The 23,722-nt window shown below is 39.9% G+C and overlaps 2 protein-coding genes across 6 annotated transcripts in view; both read left to right on the top strand.

Annotated features, from left to right (window-relative positions):
- The first annotated feature begins 204 nt into the window (after positions 1 to 204).
- Positions 205 to 4,487, top strand: CUNH12orf57 (chromosome unknown C12orf57 homolog). 4 transcript variants are annotated; one of them, XM_070938423.1, is made up of 5 exons: positions 205 to 298; positions 557 to 1,030; positions 2,223 to 2,257; positions 3,289 to 3,465; positions 4,141 to 4,487. In XM_070938423.1, the coding sequence occupies exons 1-5, from the start codon at positions 282 to 284 to the stop codon at positions 4,290 to 4,292; spliced, it is 855 nt and encodes a 284-aa protein (XP_070794524.1). In that variant the 5' UTR covers positions 205 to 281; the 3' UTR covers positions 4,293 to 4,487. The 4 variants fall into 4 exon arrangements, with proteins under 4 accessions (XP_070794524.1, XP_070794526.1, XP_070794523.1 ...); XM_070938422.1 differs by lacking the exon at positions 205 to 298 and having other exon boundaries at positions 330 to 1,030; XM_070938425.1 differs by lacking the exons at positions 557 to 1,030; positions 2,223 to 2,257 and having other exon boundaries at positions 278 to 298.
- Positions 4,488 to 13,176: 8,689 nt separating this feature from the next.
- PTPN6 (protein tyrosine phosphatase non-receptor type 6) overlaps positions 13,177 to 23,722 on the top strand; it is a 33,507-nt gene continuing 22,961 nt past the window's right edge. The window contains exons 1-3 of one of the 2 annotated variants that reach the window (XM_070935336.1): positions 13,177 to 13,398; positions 14,256 to 14,378; positions 15,768 to 15,962. In XM_070935336.1, coding sequence (XP_070791437.1) covers positions 13,394 to 13,398; positions 14,256 to 14,378; positions 15,768 to 15,962 — 323 coding nt within the window. In that variant the 5' untranslated portion in view covers positions 13,177 to 13,393. Of the gene's footprint in view, positions 13,399 to 14,252; positions 14,379 to 15,767; positions 15,963 to 23,722 lie in introns of both variants that reach the window. The other variant, XM_070935335.1, reaches the window with a different exon arrangement.

Raw genomic sequence — 23,722 nt, 5'->3', positions numbered from 1 at the left:
AGTGCTTTTTGCTGTCAGCTTTTCTTTGTCCAGGTTGGGCCCCCTAAAGAATTTGAGCCTCCTTTCCAAAGTAGCTGTTGACAATCTGTTCGGTTTCCTAGGCAGCGCGAAAGGGCTGCGCTTCGTTGTTACGTGGACGGTGGATCTGCTTGGAGTTACAGTGCCATAGACGGGGAAGTAGGCTAACACTCTCATGGGCAGCCACTTCCTATTGATGCCAAGAAAAGGGACGGAAGTGTCGATCTCGACTCGAAGGTGACGACTTGGAAGCTGCAATATTGATGAAGTCAAAGCAGAAGTAATTATTTTTGGTGTAGCAGTTTATCTGTTAGCCTTGCATAATAGGCCTAATGCAATTTACCTCCGTTTAAAAAAAAAAAAAACTACCAGGAGTCCTAAACGTAATTTTATGAATAACGCGTACAAATAATTTCCTAATTTATAATCCATTACAATGGTACAGCCCACCCGTTTATTTGGGGGTGTTTTCGCAATAAGCAGACTAAAGGGAAGTGGTTTATTTAATGCAAACTCGAGCAACCGGATTATTCCACAGAGCCCACGAGATGATCATACAGTGTGTTGTGTGTAAATACAGCCCAAGAAAGGCCATCCAGTCGACCATCTCCTGTTCGGATCCAGCCGTAGGAGCCGAGCTTCCTTCGGCGAGTGGAGACAGCAAAGCCGAGCGCGTCGGCCTCCCGTCTGCTTTGCAGCCCGGAAATGGGAAAGCGGAGAGGCGGGTTCCTAAGCCTAGGAGAGGAGGGTCCTGGAGGGCTGCCGAGTCTCTCTGCAAGACAAGGGCGAGGAGGAGGAGGAGGAGGGGGTGCCTCTCTCTGCCGGCCTCCGCTGGAGCAGCAGCACTTGCCAGCCGGCAGCGCGAAAGGAGGGCGCCGCCCATCCCGCCGTTAAAGCCTCTGCTTCTCTTTCCCCCCCCCAACATCGGCTCACCGCATGTCAAGTCTGCAGCGCCCCCCGGCTGCTTCGGCTCAGGCCCCGCCGGTTTCCTTAAGTGCGGAGCAGGCCAAAGGTGAGGCGGCAACTCGGAGCGGGTTTCGAGGGAACGTGAGCATGCAAAGGGGCTGCAGGGAGACCTGGTGATGCAACAGCAGGGGGGCTTTCCTGCCTGGCGACAGAGCTTTGTTCTCCTCCAAAACACCGTCTTCTTCCCCCCCCCCTCCGCCCCGCCCCCCCAAAACCTCTGGCCCAGATTTTTCTGCCTCTGTCCTTTCTGCCTCGGTGCTCAGGGGCGCTGCATCCTGTTCCCGGTCAAATGGCAAGAGAGAAGAGGGCCCTGCCAATCAGAAATACAGCAGGCAAGCTAAGGAGGCGGATGGCAATTTTATTTATTTGGTTTTTTTTTTTTTTTTGTTTACTTATTTATTAGTTTGTCAGACATGTACAGGATGAATATAAACATGGACGTGAACATGAACGAGGGAAATGAATACAAATAAATGGGGACAGTAGGACGGACGGTGAACACGCTGGTGTGCTTGTGCAAGCTCCCTTTACGGACCTCTTAGGAATGGGATCCACAGTAGATTGTGGGGGTCCATCGTACCGTCAAAGGAGATTTGCGTGACAATAAAAGGGAATGGTTTCATTGGAAGTTGGGCAAGAGATATAGGCCATTTCAATACTTAAGGTTTAAATCTAGAAATCGGGGTTCTAGTTTTGGGTAGCACAACTCCCCCCTGTGTGGCTTGTGCAGAGAAAGAGAGGATCAGAGTCTTGAGCTCTTCCTCTGCCTGTAATCAGGTTTTTAAAAATCGTGATCCTCCAGGACCCACATCCTGGAGTTCTGCCTACAGTTTGAGAAATAGCTGATTGCCAGCTACATTTTTCCAAAAGAATTATAGAACCTTTTTTCTTCCTTTCAAAAACGAGTTTGTGAGATAACTGTTTCTGCTTGAATTAAAGGAGAGTATTTTTAGTGAACAATCAATCATGATTTTTGGTCCTAAAGATCTTTTATAAATTTGTCTTTCCATCGCTCTCACATTTATATAGCTGTCTATCTTGCATAGTGACTCTGAGCTTCATAGTGAAGCTTAGAATACTCAACCTATTATTATTTGCATGTAACAATTGACCCTGTTGCTAGGCCTGGACAGGACGGATTAAAGTCTTGTTTTAAGACTTAAGGAGGATGATGGAAGGATACATTATCTCTTTAGCTGCACATTTTGAAAATAGTTAGTTTTTTTTTTTTTTTTTAGAAAAGTGAAAACAGAACTTTGGCCCACCCCACAAGGTATTTTCTGTGAACCACATTATGGCCAATTTCCTCCCAATAATCTATAGCAGTGATGGCTAACTTTCGCACACGTGTGTGTCCACACCCATAATGCAATGCCCCCATGCCCTGCCCCCCTGTGAATATGCGCATGACCCCCCACACTCCCCCTCCCCCCTGCACAAATGTGTGTGACCCCCCCCTGCCCTGTTTTTGGTCCCAGGAGGCTTCAGGGAGGCCTGCTAGGCCCAAAATGGGGCGTGGGGTGGATGCCGGACCGCACCCCTGCACAGCCCACTTTTGGTCCCAGGAGGCTTCAGGGAGGTCTGCTAGGCCCAAAATGGGGCAGGGAAGGCGCGCTGCAGCCCCTGCGGCCTGTTTTGGACCTAGTAGGCCTCCCTGAAGCCTCCTGGGGCCAAAAATGGGGCGCAGGAGGGGCACGCTACACACCCCTGCCCCCGCGCATGTGTGTGCGACCCCCTGCACATGCTCACACATCTTCCGCATGCGGGGCAGATCCCCCAAAATCAGCTGGCCAGTGGGAGGCGTATGCGCGGTGGAGCTGACCTAGGGCGACGGCTCGCGTGCCTGCAGAGATGGCTCCGCATGCCATAGGTTCGCCATCACAGATCTAGAGCATCATCTAGATTCCCCAGCAATGCTTGTCCTTAATACTGTACTGTGATATTGGCACAATAGAGGCAGGATGCTAGCTGGATGCTTAGCACATGCTTCAAGGAGAAAATGACCTGTAAGGTATGTGGACTCCAACTCTCAGAATTCCCCAATCAGCATCCTGTCTGGGGAATTCTGGAAGTTGAAGTCCAAATATCTTAAAAGTTGCTAAGTTTGAACACTGCTTTAGACCATCCCTGGCTGTCTCAAGATGACTGTTTGCTCAAAGGAGAATGAAATGCAAAGGCAATTTCATTCAAATACAATTCAAGTATTGTACTTCTTAGGGAGAGAAACAAGCTGCTTTTACAAAGGTTCACAGACTTCAACTGGTGGGAATTGTAATACAGTACAACATTTTTTTTCCTTTTTAGTGGTTTTGGCGGAAGTGATCAAGGCATTTGGATCTCCGGAAAATGCTCAGCGCCTGGAGGAAGCCAGGGACAATGCCTGCAATGACATGGGGAAGATGCTTCAGTTCCTGCTTCCTGTGGCTACCCAGATACAACAGGATGTGATCAAAGCTTATGGTTTCAGTAATGATGGGGAAGGTAAGTTCGTGACTGAATTAATTGGCAGCAGCAGGGAGAGGCTGATTTAGCTGTTGTGCCTGGTTGGTTATCTAGCACACCCAATGATCTGAGCCAGGGAAGGGAACCTTTATTTATATTTATCAAATTTAGAACCTGCTCATCTCTCTCACAGAGAGACTCTGGGTTGTATACAAATACATACAAACACACATACACACATACACACACACACACACACACACACACACACACCACAGACTCATTTTTTTGTACCCCTGGACCAGGGGTGAAATTCAGCAGGTTCTGATATGTTCTGGAGAACCGGTAGCGGAAATTTTGAGTAGTTCGGAGAACTGGCAAATACCACCCCTAGAGTGGGGAGGTATTTTGCAGTATCCTTCCCCTGCCATGCGCTCCAAGCCACGCCCACAGAACCAGTAGGGAAAAATTTTGAATTTCCTCCCTGCACTGGACTCTCTCCATGATCAAGTCAAGAAAATTAGTAGCAAAAGGGGAAGAAAGCGTTTCCGTTTTTTCTTTTCATGAATGAAAAAGATAATATATCCATGATAGGGAAAATTAATGTAGCTCTTGAAGAAAGTTACCCATCCTGGATTGTATTACACAGTCCACAGAGAAGCGGTATGGTATAAGAATTGTCTTAACAATACTGTTTTTTTTTTCCTTTTCTAGGAGTCTTAAAGTTTGCCAGATTAATAAAATCATACGAGTCTCAGGATCCTGAAATTGCAAGCATGTCTGGGAAGCTGAAGTCTATGTTTCTGCCTCCAATGACTCTACCTCCTCATGGAGCTGGGGCAGGAGGTGCAGTTGCCACATCATGAAGCAGGCAGCCTGTGGTGGGATCTGTATTATTTTTTTTGTTTCCACATCAGTCTTAACTTGGCTGGAACTTGGGCATTGTTTTCTTTCGTTATCATGGAAGAGGTGTTTTGACTTTTTTCTATAGTCCTTAATATTTTTTTGTGCTTATGAATAAAAACTTCTTGTAAATATGCCCCGTCATATTTCTGACTCAGTTTCTGTGCCAGCTTTTTCAAGTTCTGCTTACTAAAATATATTTGAATGAATGTCGGATCTTAAGTCTATTCACTCATATTTCATAGTAGCATTTTATTTAAACATTTTATCATTCTAGTTAGAAAGCTAATTGCCAGGCTGGGCAGGTAGAAAATTTTTAAAAATCTTCTGTAAAAAACACAGGCTAACAATTTCTCTTTGCAAATTTATTGGTAAGTGTACTCTCATGCCCACCTCTCACAGGTTTTTTTTTTATAAAGTAATCATCAGAAGAAGTAATGTTCTGTAATCACCTTGAGCTCCAGGAGGAAAGAACAGAGAGCAAGTTTGGTGTTGTGGTGAAGGTGGTGGCCTAGAAACCAGCAGATTCTGTGTTCTAGCCCTGCCTTAGGCATGAAATCTGGCTGGGTGTCTTGGGGCTAGTCACTCGCTCAGCCCAACTCTCTTCAGGGCTGTTCTTGAGGGGGAAAGAGGAGGAGGAAGAAGTATTATATGTTTGCTGCCTTAACTTACTTATAAAGTAATAAAGGTAGGATTTAAAAAATTAATAAACCCAATCAATACCTTGGTCTATAAGTAGAAAGTTTGAAAGGGGAGGGAGGGAGGAGGAAAGAGTAACTGAATTTGTTTCAGATGGGTCTCTCTCAGAGAGTCAATTGGTCAGCAGTTGTTCTGGAGAAAGAATTTTGAAATTACCTCTTTTTCATTTTTGTTTTGTTTGTAATAATCAATAAGCTGCTTTGCTGGGGTTTGTACCCTGAACAGAGATATTTTAATTGCAATAAATAATAAGGCACCAGGCTAGAAACTCTGGGTGACCATGGTGGTAGTCCCACCTAAACCATGAAAACAGGTGGGCCATTCATTCTTTCTTATCCCTGGGAAGAAGGCAACAGCATACTACTTCTGAAATCTTGTCAAGAAAATTAAAGGGGCTAATCCAGGCAGTTGCTAGGAGTCAACATTGAATCCAAGGGACCAAAAAAAGATCTTTGTATAACACTATTTCTTTATACGCCAGTTGCGCCCCTTTCTGGATCGGGACTCCTTGTGCACGGTCACTCATGCCCTCGTCACGCCTGGACTACTGCAACGCTCTCTACATGGGGCTCCCCTTGAGGAGCACCCGGAGGCTCCAGCTGGTGCAGAATGCGGCCACGCGGGTGATTATGGGAGCGACGTGGCGCTCCCATGTAACACCTCTCCTGCGCGAGCTGCATTGGCTCCCGGTGGTCTTCCGGGTGCGCTTTAAGGTATTGGTTCTCATCTTTAAAGCGCTCCATGGCTTAGGGCCAGGATATTTGCGAGACCGCCTGCTGCTACCGATAACCTCCCACCGGCCAATACGCTCTCACAGAGAGGGCCTCCTCAGGGTGCCGTCTGTCAGGCAATGTCGGCTGGCAGCCCCCAGGGGGAGAGCCTTCTCTGTGGGGGCACCCGCCCTGTGGAACGAGCTGCTTCCTGGAATACGACTGATCCCGGACCTCCGGACCTTCCGTAAGGCCCTGAAGACTTATTTATTTCACCAAGCCGGCCTAGCCTAAATGGTTCTTAATTGGGATTTTAAAAATTTTATAGACTTGGGGGTTTTAAATTGGGAAGCCAATGATTTAATTCTTTTTAATTATCTTAACTTTTGTATTGTATGTATTTTTAATTTTGGCTGTTCACCGCCCTGAGTCCCTTCTGGGAGAAAGCGGTATACAAATTAAATTAATAAATAATAAATAAATAAAATACAGCTGCATCAGCTACTGCTGAAGCAAATGCTTCGAAGTAGTCATGAATCTTGAGATCACAGGATTGGAGACTCATTTTCACTGCCAAGATGATACCAACCTTGCTGGATGAGTAGACAATAGGGCAGCCAGGGATGCTTGTTATTGCATCATTAAACATTCACATGTAAAAATGCAGGTGAAGAAGGGCTGGGTAGCCAGTGAAGGTGTATTCACACTGAGAAAAAGACAATGGAGAGGATTACATTTACCACAGCCATTGACCTAAGCAGACTAAGAAACACCCCACCCACCCACCCCCGACTCCAGAGAGTGAGCAAAATAAAAACCCATCACCACTGTAATGGTTGGCTTAATTGTCTTATACAATCAACCAACCAGATGCTGGAGGATAGCAGTATCACTGTCCCTACTGACAATTTTAAAAACAGTGTTCTCAGCCTTGGCAACTTTAAGATGCTTAGGCTTCTCTCCCAGAATTCCCCAGCCAGCGTTCTGAGAGGGATGTTGCTTAGAGAGAATAGTCACTGTTCATGTTCATTGAGTGGGAGTGCCAGGATGGTGGCTGCAACTGTGCAATTGAAGCCCTACCTTTGGGGGGGGGGGCTGTCATGCGTGTAGAAAAGATGCAGCTTTAGTGCACTGTCACAATTTGACTTTTTTGGGCCCTATGTAGATAGATATCCCTGAATGCTGAGATCCCTTCTAAAACTGTCCAACCTGGTAATCATTACTATATAATTGATATTGTTTAGCCACAATTTATTCAATAAGCCACAATTGGGTGAGTTTATAAATAAACAAATTTTAGTCACATATCAAGAACCTTGGTGGCGCAGCAGACTAAAGCACTGTTAAGTAACACCAGCTGCCTGCAATTACTGCAAGTTCAAATCTCACCAGGCTCAAGGGTGACTCAGCCTTCCATCCTTTTGAGGTAGGTAAAATGAGGACCCAGATTGTGGGGGCAATAAGCTGACTTTGTATAAAATATACAAAATATGAAGGCTATTGCTTAACGCATTGTAAGCCGCCCAGAGTCTCCGGAGAAGGGCAGCATATAAATCAAACCAATAAATAAATAAATAAATAAATAAATAAATAAATAAATAAATAAATAAATAAATAAATAAATAAATAAATAAGAGCCTTGGTACTACAGTGGTTTAAAGCACCCTGTTATTAACACAGCTGCCTGCAATTTACTGCTGGTTCGAATCTCTCCAAGGCTCAAGGTTGACTCAGCCTTCCATCCTTTCTAAGGTAGGTTAAATGAGGACCCAGTTTGTGGGGGCAATAAGCTGACTTTGTATAAATATACAAAAGTATGAAGGCTATTGCTTAACGCACTGTAAGCCGCCCTGAGTCTCCGGAGAAGGGCGGCATATAAATCAAATTAAATAAATAAATAAATAAATAAATAAATAAATAAATAAATAAATACATACATACATACATACATACATACATACATACATACATACATACATAAATAAATAAATAGTAATAAAACATGGAAGGTGGAATGAAAACCACAGTCAGATTATGTTTTCTCATGATGTCTAAATTCATAGTGAATCCATATATATAAAAGCGAAATACCACTCATGTATCATCACAAAATTTCCAGAACCGTAAAGCCTACAAACATGAAATTTGCCACATATGTTCCTCTTGGCTTCTAGCTGCTCACTAAGAAAGGATTTTTCAAAACGACCATCAGAGCATTAGTATTTCCTATATTATTATTAACATGCTCTGATACTAAGGAGTTCTACTCCCCCTCCTCACCTGAAAAGAAATATGTTCCAAATGCAAAACACAAGCAGAGGAGAGGAGTTTCAGTTTTACTTTCATAGCAGCAAGTAGGGGATATGATAGGGGAGGCTTCTGTGGGGCAAGGCTAAAGGAGAGAAGAGGATAGGATAGGGGAGGCTTCTGTGGGGCAAGCCTGAGGGAGAGAAAGGGATAGGATAGGGGAGGCTTCTGTAGGGCAAGCCTGAGGGAGAGAAGGGGGATAAGATAGGATAGGCTTCTGTGGGGCAAGACTAAGGGGGAGAAGTGGGATAGGATAGGATAGGCTTCTGTGGAGCAAGGCTGAGGGAGAGAGGAGTGGCCGATCATAACTACTCATTCAATCGTAACAAAAATTTCATTTACTTAGAAAATTGAGAACTCTGTTATGAGCCGAAAGGTTAGCAATACATCATCTAGGATGGTGCCTTTTTTTGTTTTAATTAAATAGTTGAATCTCCTGAAGTAGCCCAAACTTGTGAACCACAAAACTTCATGAGATTGGGGGGCATTAAATTTGGGATATCCACTCATCATAAGAAATTGCACTGTGTTGTCTGTTACCTAAAAAAGTTCTGAGCAATGCTACAGATAATCCCTAATTATTAATCCATAATTCCAATTACTGTATATACCAACCAATAAGCTGAGAGATTTTGGTTCAAAAATGCACTCCCAAATTTGGTTTGGCTTATCCATGGATGGGTTTATCTCTGACTATCTACAGTATATCATTTTTGTCTGCACTAGGCGGCTCACATTGCTAGAGGGCTCTATTGAGCTTTTTCCAACATCTCTCTAAATCGAAAACTAAGAGAACAGACATTGCTGTCTGCATTTAGGATAGCATTAAGTGCTCGGTCCTGTGAAATGGTGAGGAATAACAGTAAAAATTCCATTCAAAGTATTTTAAAAAGTATTCTGTATGCTTTTCGTAGAACGAAGGTTGTTTCTCTAACCTTAGAGTACAAAAGAAGATGGATTCATAACTGCTCAGAAGACTGTGCACACAATTATAATTAAGTAGAAAAAGAATGCCATTCTGCCTATAGTTTAAGAAGGCAATACAGCCCTGGACACGTTCCTATATGCCAAGAGACAAAAAATAGTTTAATGGAAAGAAACTTACTCCCTATTGTAAGTAAGTTAGTGAGCCAAAGTTAGTAGATGAGTTTATAAATACATGAGTACATCTACAATGAAGTGAAAACAGTGAAAGTCAGAAGAGTTTAAAAAGTGTCAAAGCTGCTGTTTTGAGGAGGGCAAAGCCACCTAGTTCTTCGCAACTGGCTCAGGGATGAACGGGTTTTTTTCCGGCTTCTCAGATCTACCCAGGGAGGGCCTCCCAATAGGTCAATGGGGCGGAGACAGCAAACGGCCCCTCCCTTGGTTACCTGCTGCTTGTCTCAGGTTCAGCCTCTTCCTCTCCCTGTAACCTCCTGGGTGTTTATTAACTCCAGCTCAGGGAGACATTTAGCAGGGGAAAGAATGAAGTCTTTTGTATTGGGAGCAGCTTTTTGAATCCAGCTTCCTTCCACCACACCTTTTCACTAAGGCAGAGACTTCTCGCTCCGCCAGGTAACTTTCAGGTCTCGGCCTCTTCTGCTTCAGTGTAATAAGAACGCAGCAGTGAAGGTTTGTTCAATATGGGCTTCTGTTTTTATCATGTCTGTAGTTAGCAAGAACTAAGGATGTACACAGTTCTTTCTCCATCTGGTGTTGACACGCAAATGGGCAAATGTAGGTGTTCATTTTCCCCTTAATAGCTAGTGGCATTGCAATATAGTAGGCCAGCTGTTGTAGTTAATACTAATATAAATGATATGGACTACCTTCCTGGAGGTAAGCCCACTGAATGCATGAAGGCTTAATTTTGCATCAGCATAAGTACAGAATGATGGGGCTGGCAATGTGATCAGGACAATTTCAGGATATAAAGCTGATTTTTACCAGTAGTTTCATTCATTATTTAAAAGGACTGCATTGTAAAAGGAACTATTAGGAAATAATTAATTAGTAATATTAAAAAGTCAATTAAAAGAATGGTGATAAAGGTGAAGATTAAGTGTAACTAAAATGGGCTTATTGTATCTTGATGTTTTAGAAGAATAGGGACATTTTGTGATGTAATTAAATGTAGAAACCATCATAACAATGCTGTTTAGTAGTATAGTCAAGATATCAAAGACTAAGATGTGTGTAACTTAATCTAATAGCACTTTCAATGTTTTCATTTATAAGGCAACCAAATCAATTGATTGTAATATTGCTAACTTTTAAAAGCACCAAGATAAATAATAAATAGTTACAGAATGATTTGCATATTTGTCTATGGATCCTTGCATCTGCTGTCTGTTCTCTCTTGTTTTCCTTCCTTCCAGAAAATCCACTGCTACCTTGTCTTACCAGGCTTCCTTAGGCAAGACTCCATCATGTAGGTATGTCTTACCCAGCAGTCCCTGTTCTTTTGGCCCTAGGCAAGCTGAAGAATAGATTTTTCCACAGGAGACAGAATGTGTGAAGGGATACAGAAATTTTGAAGAACTGCATCTTGAAGGTCAGATGGGCTTAGTCAGAGTTGCTTTCAGATGGCTTTCCCTACCTGATAGTTGAAAATGCAGAGCAGCGTCTCTTGATGCCTGCCAAGAGAACCTGCTTCATTCTTTACATCAAAACACTAATTTATTTAAAGACACTGTTGAGCAAAGCACCAATCTCTGGCAATATTTTTAGTTCCGAAAATTCTCTGGAACCTAAAGGCCCTCAGAAGCTTCCTAGAAAATCAAGCCTAGTGCTGTGGGCTCTCTGCTTTTGCCAGGTGAATGTTCACTTGTTGATAGTGAGCTGAGCATCCTCAGTGGGTGTAATGTGGTAAAGAGCATTGTGGTAACCGGTTTATAGGCAGCCATCTTCTCTGAGTGGGAAAACTCACACTGTAGTCCTTTTTGCCAAAGCTAGGAAAGACCTTGTATTATGTTGGAGCTTTCCAGTGCTGCCACAGCCAGCTGGAGTAATAATCATATGCAGTGCCATGCAGTCCTTTCCATTCTTGTTTTATCTTTACCATTGAGTGTTAAATTTCAGATGGGGAAAGCCAAATGTAAGAGTAGCAAATGAACTAAACTCTTCTTCCCCCTCTTTCCCTCTCCAAATTTCCCAATCAAGTGTCACTCTGCAAAAGAGCAATGCAGGGCTAAGGCAGGGAACATACAGCTCCTCCCTAGGTTTCCTGCAATGGTTTGACCTGGGCTGATCCAAATATTTTATTTTGGTAAAAAAAAAAAGTGCTGATCCACAAGCACTTGTTGCAGTATTTTAGAGCTCTGCTAGAATCCATGACTGAGAGCATTGCATTCCCCGCTTTCCCAAGAGCAATGCAAGAAATCCTGGGAATGCCACTGGGAGATGAGGTGGGGGGTGGGGGGGATTAGATAATCAACAAGCTTTGCTATGTATTTAGTCAGCAGTTGCACGACTGATTATTATTTTCATTTGTGTAAATGTGTGGAGGGGATCTACAGCACATAGGGTGGGGACAGGAAACCAAACCTCCCACTCTTTGATATATTTTTTTTTATATCTACAGCCATTAATGGAATCTTTAAAGAAAACATCTCTAGGTCAATTTGAAAAACAAATGACTGGACTAAGAATTTAAGCTTCCTTCACCTGTATGTGATCATCATGATCAGGACCAGACTCACACAAGCTGCCATTAGCATAAACACAAATCAGAAAAGCAGCTGCACACTATGGAGTTATTATATCTTGCAGTTAGCCATCAGAATTTGCGCTGCTTTATTATCACTGCCAAAAATATCTGCTAGTGGAGTTAAATATTATCTCTGTTAGGATCAAAGTTTAAAGTACAATCCCCAGGCTTTGATGTTCAACAAAAATATTTTTAAGTCTTCAGATGAAAACAATAATAGTAAAAAAAGGATTAACTATTTTAACATGTCATCTTATTCTAGCAACATTATTTCCTCCTTTTTAAAAAACTGTCCATATTGAAGAGTCTATGTAACCAGAAAGCAGGCAAATTATGTGAAAGTGGTTGGCATAACCAAAACACATGTATGCACACCTTAAAATAAAATTTTAATATTTGCAAATCCTGTATTTGAGTTTTATGGTATACTGTGGACAGGTTTTTTTATAAGAGCATGCTTTTCCCTCTTTTTCTATGTATGAATTTTATTCTACAGCTTCAAGTGGAGTTCATTATTTAGTATTTACTTAGGTTGTGCAATCAAGACCTTGCCTAAAGATATATTAAAATTGCTGGATATTTGGCTCAAAGTCTTATTCTAGGCAGCTCCCTTCTAGGCAAGGAGGTTCAAAAAAACAAATTTATTTTTTCCCTTTTACTTTTGTTTCATTTTTACAGAAAAACATTTCTTCTTTGTAAAGAAATAAGCAATTAAAACTTTCTTCTGTCATGAAACAAGGAGCTGTGAGCATTCAAGTACCCAAATGGAAAGAAGGAGATGGTCTAACAAAAGGATATTTTATATTAATATCAAGGGAAAAACACCTTTGCTGGACTTAAATTGGACCAGATCTAGTAGACAGTTTCTTGATTGTGGGAAAAGGTATTACTGTTGCATGATATAGCTATAGGCTGCGTCTTTGTGGGAACCTTTCTATGAATTCTACCTCATTCGGTTGAATGAGGAAAAATAATGCAGTTTGGTAAAGAGATTTCCAATGGAAGCAAGAAGTACACAGTAACATTAAGAAAATAGAACCTGAAATGTTTAAAGTTTTTTTTCTCTGTTGCAGGTTTGAATTCCCCAAAGTCTTTTATATTTATTGATTACATACTCTTGGGATATAATTGCCTTTAATTATGTTGCATTTAGTACTGGTCTTGATTCTCCTGTAATGATACTTAAATGGACTGTTGCGCACTCATTTATTGTGAATTCTTTCTCCCTCCCCCCCAAAAGGAAGAAAGACAGAAATAGTTGTGAGCAGGGAAGATAGGACAGAAGGAGAAAAAGGACCCAAAAGCAGAAGCAGAAGTGCACACATTGCAACTTGCAGTGAAGAACAACGATGTTAAATATGCTTCCTGTTCCTGTATTAGTGCTCAGCAACTTGGAACTGCCTGTTTGCCTCAGTTCTTTTTGCCCATACCTACCAACACGGACTGATCATGGAGCAGTCTATGAATGTGTGATGGGCAGCAGAAACGCATAAGGTAGATGGGTAGAGTCAAAAAAGGAGAATTCACATCTGGAAAGTCTGATTGAGACATCAAACACTCATTTGCTTTTATTCTCGTTGTAAAAGAAACGTCTTCGGTTAATTTTTCAATTGTTTTCTTAACTGGATTTTTGATTCTGCCACTGGTCACCTGGGAAATAATGAGGTAAGGAAAAATTTAGGATTGACTATTACAGGTTAATGTTTTCTTTCTAAGCAGGTCTTGAAACTTTTCCTTGAACTAGGAGGGACAATTTCTCTGGGAGCATGTGTGTGATACATAAGAGACAGTATAGGAGACAGTTGCTGGAACAGATCATTGTGTTGCCTCTGGCTGTACGGATTTGGGAGTAGAGGCTACGTCTTCAAGCATCACTGCCTAACTAGCAACTGCTGCTGAATCTTTAGGATCTAGCAGAAATGTAGCAAGTAGAGCTTCTTCTACTACTTGTTATTAGTGGAGGAACAGCTTCACTAGCTACATATGTGTTTCCCTTCTGCTCAGTTAGAAAGTTGATGACCCTGTCTCTCTCCATAGAGATGATTTGATTACTTGCCACTATATTTTATGGCTGTTTTTATTGTTTTCATGTCTTTTAAATTGTTGAAATTGTTTTAGAATTTTAGAATTGTAAGCTGTCTGGAGTCATTTGGTTGAGTTGGGCAGCTATAGAAATTGAATGAATAAATAATTTAATAAACAAACAAACAATGCTTAATGGCCAAACATTGAACGTGCAAACTGACTGCATCTGAAAGCGCTGTGTTCCAGATGAACTGAAGGGTCAGTCTACTTTGGTTGATCTGTACTGGTTGATTCTCATTTATTTGTTGTTAATTCTAAATTATGAACATTCTAGTGGGAGTCAGTGCTGTTGGGGCAGGGGAGAGAGGGAAGGAAAACCAATGTCTACTTTCTGAATTATGAACTCTATGTAGGATTACACCTACACAGTATACCCCGTATCCCTCCACTTATGATGTCCTTCTTTTTTACTTTTCTCTCTTCCTTCCACCAAGCAGGTGGTTTCATCGTGACCTGAGTGGCATAGATGCTGAGGCCTTACTCAAAGCACGAGGAATTCATGGCAGCTTTCTGGCTCGGCCCAGCCGGAAGAACAAGGGGGACTTTTCCCTTTCGGTCAGGTAATTGCCCCCCTCCCTTTTCCAATCCTTTGATAATATTCTATGGTTCCCCTTGAGACACACATTATCTTCCATCTTTTCAATCTTTATTCTCTAAAAGTATACCATGTCGGTATATACCAAAATATTTTCCCCTCTGTAATAAATGGAGGCCATATCATAATAAGATGGTTCCCATGGTTAATCGTTAAAAGTCTATGGGAGAGGGCTGCTATGATTCATTTAAATGAATAATAATAAATAATATCTAGAAAATCCCAAGACACATTGGAATTGAAGGCCAGAGTGGAAAAAGAAAAGGAGGAATAGAGAGACTGCAAGTGAAGATGGCTGTTGTGAAACTTATAACTTTCCACAAACTTGAAGTTGAATTCTTTTTCTGGGTTTTTTCCCAAAGCCTTTTGTCTTTTTTTGGGGGGGCGGGGGGGGGTGGAGTTGGAAGAGAGACTTGGTGGTAAATTCAAAGACTGAGTCTCCCTACAACTTTCTCTGAAATAAATCTGCTGATGGCATAATACTGACTTTTCTGGGAACAGACCTCCAAACAAAACAAGTAGCTCCCTAGGCTAGTGGCACAGTGCTCTTTTAAAAAAATGTCCATGGTTTGGGGAAGTCATCAGACATTGGAACAGAAAGACTGGGTTCAAGCCTTCCCACAGGGACTTCCTTCCACAGCTTCTGACTCCCATGTTAATTTTCAACTGGCCTCCATTTAAGTAAAGCAACTTCATTTCTTCCTTTCTTTCAAATTGGAATTTCCACTAACTTGCGTATTAATCTTATACAATAAACCATCCTCTGAATAATAAGTCCTGCTTAAACATTTTGAAGTAAGTAACAATATCAGTGCCACTTCTAATGCCATTACATCTGCCTGTCTTAACATAGAAAGCATGAAAAATCAGGTGAATTGACAGCTGAGGAAATGCCACGGGGAGCCAAATGTACTATCTTTTTAGCTAGCTTTCTGCAAAATTCAGTCTTATTTATTTATTTGAGAGATAAATATGGCCACCCTTCTTATGTGTCACAATTCCTGCGGCTTACAAAAACAGAAGTAAAAACTGAAGAAAGTCAATACCCTCCCCCCTTCAAATAAAAACAACCTCAAATCCCAGCATCCTAAACTCCGTGGTACAAATACAATCACTGGTTCCAGCTTCATTCTAATCCTAATTCTCCAGTTTGAATAAAAGTCTTATATTCAACTCATATGTTGTGGGGTGGATGATAATCTCTGGTGAGAGCAAACACCAAGTAATCCATCCAATTCCTCGAGATCCCTTATTTCAGTCTAGAATTCCTACCAGGAGAAATAGTGAAGATAATTTCTGTTTTGCTCTTCCCTTTCTGATCATCTGATGAGAAGCTTCTGCCTCTCTCTTTTAGGGTTGGTGATGAGGTAACTCACATCCGTATCCAGAATACTGGAGATTATTATGATCTCTATGGAGGAGAGAAATTTGCTACTTTATCAGAATTGGTGGAATATTATACACAGCAGCAGGGATCCCTGCAAGATAAAGATGGAACCATCATTGACTTGAGGTACCCACTCAACTGCTCTGATCCCACAACAGAAAGGTATGAGGAAAGCACACCTGCTTCTACCTATAGCTGAATACCCATCTTGACATTCTTTCCACATTGAGCCTCAGTTGAGGGGTGCTCACACTTTATATTTATGTCTTTTATCATTTGTACATATATATCTCTGCTGTGGATCTATATATCGTAGATATAATCGTGCATTATGTGTAATTATTGTCTGAATAGTTATCTAGGAGGGATGGTGAATGCTGCAGTGTGTGGGGACTGGACTTGATCTCTTAGGTTCCTTCCATGATTCCTTAGATCCTATAGGGTTTTCTGGATGATAGTCTAAATGCTTTTGACTCTACAAAGATTCATTTATCTGAAGCATATGAAAGAACATTGTGTTACTCCAAAATTTGTATGACGAGCAAGCCCTTATTGGTCTAAAATACTTTTATTCTCTATATTTATACTTAAAAAGAACACAAAGCAGGTAAGAATATAATTAAAAAGTGTTAAAAATTCTGCCAACATTTAAGATCATGAAAAGAACTAACATCTACATCTCAGCTTGAATGAGACCTTCTTAGGGAGGTCTTTCTCAGACAAGATGTTAAATAAAGCCAAACACTCTGGCTGTGTATGCACACACATGTATGCATCCCCTATTCTAGTCATGCATTTGCCTTTTAGTTGAAAAGTTTAATGGACTCCAGGAAGAGGTGGCAGATATTTACAAGGCTATATCAAGTTGTACCTAGTACTGTCCTGAGACTCCTGAGAAGAAAAAGCAATCATTTATTGCATAGTTTGAAATATAGAGATATTCAGTTTTTGGATTGAAAGATTTTAAGCCTAAGCATATGGTGAATCTTGCAAAAATGGGTCACTTAAATATTGCTCATAAAATAATTGCTGCTTCTCTATGCAGAAATAACCCCTGGTGCATATTCAGTAGGGAATGCATAGAACTGAACTGTCTGGAAAAGTTACTACGTCTGCATAAGCCATTATGCATACAAATAGTGCATTGATTCTTTTTAAAAAAATTTAAACGTACCTGCAAAAAACAGCTTCAGGAAGTGAAATTCTAAATAAAAATTAAAAATATAAAAATAATAAAGAAGAAATGCTAATGAGAATTTTAAAGATACTGGAAATGGTTGATTTATTAAAAGGAAAGAAAAAGGAAGAAATTAGTATGAACTAATAGGGCAATTGTAAGGGAATTCTCAAAAGGAAAAGAAGAAAAGAGACATGGAGTCCCAAAAAGTAATTAGCCCTATGTGGGCAATCAGGGCCTCTTATTCCTGGCTTTTGTTGCCATACAGTTGTGGGATGCTGAGCTAAAAGGTTGTCTAAAATTTTCTCTGATACTGTCATCTTTGGCTGCAGCTATTTTTCTTCATTTTCCATATAACTCTACTCTCCCTCATTATTAATGACTCTGGATCTGTTCTGGAAGCTTCCACAATCTGAAAAAGGTCTATGTCCCAGTTATCCAGCAACAGATATACTTTAAATAATATATATGCATATCCATCAGGGCATACCACTGTGCGTTCATTTCAGTCACACCTACAAATGAACTGCACCATTGCTTAAGTAGAAAACCTCTTTAGGCCCTCTTACAAACAGGATGGTTTTATTCATGTAGGGAAGAGTCCTAGTCCAGTATGCTTTCCCTGGTCCTCCTTGTGGACTTCTGTGGGGCAGGACTTCTCTCAGTGCCTGCTTTTTGTCCATGTCAGGAGGGCTCGGGAAAATCAAGATATTCACTCAAGTGGAAAGACTCCACAGAACCTGAGTATTTCTGAATGGAGGTACAGTGTAGTTCCTTTTCATAACACCTGAAAAAAGCTAACCATTATTTAGAAGTATATAAATAAATGTGTCCTATATCAGGGGTCTCCAACCTTGGCAATTTTAAGACTTGTGGACTTCAACTCCCAGAATTCCTCAGCCAGCTTTACTGGTTGAGGAATTCTGGGAGTTGAAGTCCACAAGTCTTAAAATTGCCAAGGTTGGAGACCCCTGTCCTATATAATGTATGCTTATATGTCCTTTCTTCTTTTAGTATAGGATCTAATGAATGATTAACTTTCCTCTCAGCATTGTTCCCCTTTTACTTTTCAAGCTTTCTTAAACTGAGAGATTCCCTAAGACAGTAGGTTATAGAGCACATACTACATTTTGTCATGTGATGAAGTTTCAATTTTGATGTGACTTATATTTAGAAACCAGGTTTCTTTTGTTTCACTGATTTGTTATTTTTGGCACATTGTTAAGATGCAAAGATTGTGGTGTCGATAAGAAGCAGGTAATCAAGCAAATCATTTGTCCAGGGTCAAACTTTTTATTTTCGCAGGTTTATTTCATGTTTCTTCTTTTGTTGCATGCTTGTAAGCCTTATGATGGCATAACTTTTGTGGAAATGTGTTTGTCATTATGATGCCCTATGACTCTTTGTTTTCTTACTGCCACTCATCTGGAAATTGTATTAAAATGGGCGGCTTTTGTTCATGTTGGTCATGGACAGTTCCAGCCCTGTGATTCTGTGTTCTACGGTATGTTAAGCCATTCATGAGACAGAGCTGGGTTTGTCCTGTTCCAGAGCAAACTGCTGTTCCCTTGAAAAGAATCAGTCTATTTATCCTCTCTAGGTCTCTGCGTGCAGGCCTGCTCACATCCAAAGGCAGCAGTTGGCCAGGGAGCCTGCTGCTTCCTCCCTTGCGGTTGGAAAGTTCTGTCCTCCAGGCTCTTACGAAAACTCAGCCTCCCTCCCCACCAACCACCCAAGATTTTCCATCACGTGGCTTCCCCTCAGCTTGGTCCACTGAGCTTAACTCTTTCCTCTCTGAGAGGGAAAGAGGCTCACTTAGCAAATGATAGCTTTGTTCATTTCCCACCCAGCTGTCCTAAATTTTGGAACATCTTTTGGAATGGAGGTAGTTGTCAAAATATACCTTCCATTTTCCCTCCTCATTGCTGATTGAGGTTGCTGGGACATGTAGTTTAGCCTCTTCTGCAAGAGCACAGATTCCCTCCTCTTATTTTAAAGAAAAGATTCTAAAACAAAAGCAGTGTGATCTCTAAAATTAACTAATCACTAATAAAAACTTTAGTGGTTGCATTTATTGTATTATTCTCTTCAACAAAATTTATTTCATTTGACCCTAATCAGGCGTACATGAACTACAGACCAGTGAGTTGAATGTGTAGCTTGATGTAGCATTAAATGACCATTTATCAAACTCTGGTTAGGCTACCAGGGTTATTAATAAATCTATAAAGGATTGATCTAATCTGTCAATCTGCTAATGATATGATTTTCTTATAATAGCATAATTTGAGAGCCAGTTTGGTTTAGTGGGGAAAATAAGAGGAGGAAGGTATGTTGGATATGTTCACCAACCTGAGTTATTTGTAAAATAATAAAGGCAGAATACAAACAAATGAAGAACAAATACATAAATAGGCAGGCTATGAGGAACTATTCTCTTAATACTTAATACTTAATACTATAGATACCTATAATATATAAGAATACACTCCATCTCCTAACTGTAGAAGTGAAAAATCTAAACAATGTGATAATCACTGACTTGCTCTACTGTTTCTTTGGAAAGTTAATTAAAATAATGGATGTAAACTCAAAATGTTAATTGTAAATTTCCACCCATAACAATTACTTTTTCCTCAGAAAGTGGCAAACATTACAATGTGACTCTAGTTTGTCGTATTCCAGTAGTTTAAGCTAGTAAACATAACCTCTCTGAGAACCTCTCCCAATTTCATGACTCCTGCATTTTGCCTTGGCTCAGATTGTTTTGCTTCCTGCTCTGATCCAGCCCAAGGACTCTGTATTTAGAAATCAAAACTGATTTCATCATTGTATAAGAATCATGCCAGAATAAAATAGAAGCCATTAAAATGCTGCAGCCTACATAAATGCTGTTACTCATATCATACTGCAGCTTAGTGATATCAGCTGAAAATATTCAAAACTACTAACAAAAATAATTCAAAGCAGCATTTAAAAATAAACCTGTTCCTTAAAACCAATATTAAATATAACATATGCAGCAGCTGAACCCGAGTCCAGAAAGGTTGAACTCAGAATCAATTAGAAAATGATCTAAATAAAACTGGATGAAACTGTGACGTTAAGAACCAGAGGAAATCTTCTGCAGTAGAAGTGAGCGGTTATCAAGAAGATTCACTTTGAATGGATATCAGACTAGCTTGAATAGAAGCTTTCCAGCTTTTTATACAGAATAGGCAGAGCTTTTCAGGAACAGCTAATCTTTAAGTAAATTGAAGGTTGCTTAGTACCTTTGACGATATACATAAGCAAACTGGTAATCAATATGTCATGAATAAGAGCAGTTATAAAGTCCTGATCTTTTGGAGCCTGTAAAATTGTAGATGTCATATTGTGGACTGACTGAAGCATCTCGAGCCTTTCCAGGTCAACATGCTGCAGAAATGACCACAGTTGGGATAACAGTTTAAGAACAGTATTTAACTATGTCTTTATTTATAGATTTCAACATTTCTTATAGTGTCTTTGAAAAGAGTGGAATAATTGCATGATAATAATAACAACAACAACAATATAATTTAAGCTGGGGAGCAGTTACTTTAGAACAATCAAGAAAGTATATTGAAATCTGTTTTTATTCTCTATTGTAATAATACACCACAACTAAAAGATTAAAAGCAAATGTTTCATTAGTATATTTGATATCTAATTAATCAAGATATGTGTTGGCAGTTGACAAATTACTTTGTAAAATGCATTGTGCAATTTAAAAATTAATGATGTAAGATTCTCTTACGCAAATTGAGAATAAGACACACAATACGTGAAATAGGCCTTATTTGATAGGTCATATAAAATAGCACCTCTCTAGCACAACAAGTGCAATTGCTGAAGTAAAAATATGCTCCATGTATAAGATAAAGAAAGGGATCTTAATATAGAGAATTGGTAGCAATTAGACAAATGAGACTGCTCCATTACTCTTGTGAGTTCCACAATTTCAGGGTCTGAGATGATCCGTGGAAACAGTTTCAGTATTGATTGAAGAGGGTCCATTCAGGAGACAGACATTTTTGTGCAATTTTTTGTTTTGCCTCCAAGTTTTAACATTTTGTTTCGGAAAAAATACAATAAAAGCTACATTTAATAGCTTTATCAGAATGTGATATTATTTATGTAATCAGAAAAGTGCATGCCTTACTGTGCTAAATAATAATGACTTACTATTATTTAAAATCTGGAAGAAAAATAAACACCAATAATGGATTCAAAAAAATGCTGTTGAGAAAACCACATTTCAAGATTTTAGCTGATCTCCTAGAAGGATATTTCAAGAAAACAAAGTAAAATTAAACAAAGTATTTGTTTTCTTGCAAGTATTTTTCCAGATGAAGAAATTTTAGGTGGAATTCTGTAATCGGGGGAATGAATGGCTTCAGGGTTTAGGTGGCACCGAGTGACTTAATTTTATTAAGAAATAAAATTAATAACATTATATATAGAGAGAGAGTGCAGCTGAAGGCTCAGCAAAATTCAGCATTGACCTGACAAACATAGGTCCCACATAGCAGGTATGAGCTTTGATCTGAGAAATTCAACTCTTATTTTGGCCATGAATGCACAGTTGAGAGCCTTGGGCTAGTTATGGCTGTGAAGTATTAATGCAACTGCAGTTGGGACCCTAGCAGGATGTCTCACACATAAAGCTTCCTCCTTCTTCTCACTGCCACACTATCCCAGATGCCCTGGTCCTGACTGAATTTGAGATGTGCCCTCTTAGCTGAGATTCATTTGATGCTTCTTACTTTCTACATCTGTTCTTTCCCTGCTCCCTGGCTTTACTTCAGTTTATACTGCTATTGGTTTTTTTTCCTCTTTAGCATTTTAGATTATGTTTTATCTGTATGGAATTAATTTTCATATTATGAACTGTCTACTTTTAATGATGGATGCTAGGTCTGTGAATTAAGGCAGGACTGTACAGGGTTCTTGTATGCTGGGTCACATATTTTTTTAGATCAGCATCAGATTTTAATGTGCTGGCTAAATCAGCACAGCCAGTTTGTTCAAAAGCAACACTCTTTTGTTCACTCTGTGTGTGTGTGTGTGTGTGTGTGTGTGTGTGTGTGTTTTACAGAAAGAAATCACTCAGGCAATTAACTACCTGTAAATCAGAAAGTAACTAAATGTGGGTGAATATGGTAACACACTGTACTGAAGTACTTTTTCTTTAAATGTGACCAAAAGCCTATTTAAACCAGTTGAGATTGCTTTGGGGATAAGCAAATGAATTAAGAATATTATTTTTCTAATACGGTGACAGAAGTCACTTCTGTGTTTCATGAACACCTGTACTTCTGGCTGATTCAGGTTTTTTTTTTTTTTGCAGCTCTATGGTTCTATGTATCAGTTGGTGTATCATAAAAAAATGAACAGTGTGTACTTACCCAGGACAACATAAAGCTTAAAGCTGTAGCAAAGAATACAATTATTTAATTTATTTATAAACCAAAAACAAAAGTAAAATAATAGGCAAAAATAAATATGAAAGCTTATATTGCTCTGTCAATGGTCTTCTATATGAAAGACAACTGAACCAAATTTTAGCTTGCATTGATACATATTAGAACATATCCAATCCGAGATGCATTTACTGTTTCTGACCTACCGGACATATATCAATGAGCAGTAGTAATAAATCATTTTGCAGGTTGGACAACTGAAGGATGTATAACTTCCTCTTTCCATTTCTTTTAATGTACATGGACACATTTATTCTCTTCCAATACTAAAATATTTTTCTGCCACTAACATGGTGGGCAGGTATTTAATCTTCCTCCAATGCCTACTGTGAATGATGTTTATCAGTAGGTAGAGGTGAAAGTTCTCTTGTTAACCCCACATTTAAGTGGGAGAAGAATAAAGTTCATGTCTGTTTGATGGTCATACTCAGCACCCAAATTTAACCCTAGCTTTCTTCAACTCTAAGACTGTCCAAAGTTGTATGATTTCATTGACAGATTTTCTAAATACCAAGAAAGTGAACCCAAATGGCACATTACAATGCCACATATCATCTTTCATTTCTTTTTCCAGGATGAGAGAACATGGTTACTTATATTAAATTTCTGAATGAGCAGGAAAAAGACTACTTTAGGCTTTTGTACAGAATTGTAAAGTTGTTTGATTTCATTGACAGATTTTCTGAATGCCAAGAAAGTGAGCCCAAACAGCACATTACAATGCTTGGGAGCAACTTAGGAGAAATCCTTCTTTCATGTGCCAGATAAATATGCCCAGAAGAGGAGAGGAATCTTCAAATTAGCTTCTCTTACACATCTGAACAGCTCAACTAGTTCATAACAAGAGAAATGGCCCTTTCGATTGTATCTTATGTCAGCCTTTAAAGATTAGTACTTTAAATTAAACAGTTGGCCACCAGGGTAGATTTTCCAGAATAAGCATCCTGTCATTTCTGTATCTTGCACTGATGAGCAGTTTAGCTACCATGTATGACACCACTTTCACTCTGATCTTATTTAAGCAATGCCTTAAAAATCAGGGTTTCCCCCCTAAGACTCATGCCATAGTGGGTGGTAGACCCCTTGAGATTTATAGCAATAGCACTTAGATTTATACACTATTCCATAGTGCTTTACAGCCTTCTCTGGGCTGTTTTTACAATGTCAGCATATTGCCCCCAACAATCTGGGTCCTCATTTTACTGACCTCAGAAAGATGGAAGGCTGAGTCAACCTTGAGC

The sequence above is a fragment of the Pituophis catenifer genome, unplaced genomic scaffold (genome assembly GCF_029215685.1).
Source record: "Pituophis catenifer annectens isolate HBS135680 unplaced genomic scaffold, rPitCat1.0.hap2 SCAF_2, whole genome shotgun sequence".
NCBI classification, from domain to species: Eukaryota; Metazoa; Chordata; class Lepidosauria; order Squamata; family Colubridae; genus Pituophis; species Pituophis catenifer.
Note: the sequence above shows the minus strand (reverse complement) of the source record. Positions and strands in the feature narration are given on the sequence as shown.

Bases quoted from the DNA above. Each gene is read 5' to 3' on its own strand.
- CUNH12orf57 (XM_070938422.1), top strand. From the start codon at position 525: ATGCAAACTCGAGCAACCGGATTATTCCACAGAGCCCACGAGATGATC. The intron at 1,031-2,222 runs GTGAGGCGGCAA...TTTTTTTTTTAG, and splicing joins AAGTGCGGAGCAGGCCAAAG to AAAAGTGAAAACAGAACTTT. The intron at 3,466-4,140 runs GTAAGTTCGTGA...TTCCTTTTCTAG, and splicing joins TTTCAGTAATGATGGGGAAG to GAGTCTTAAAGTTTGCCAGA.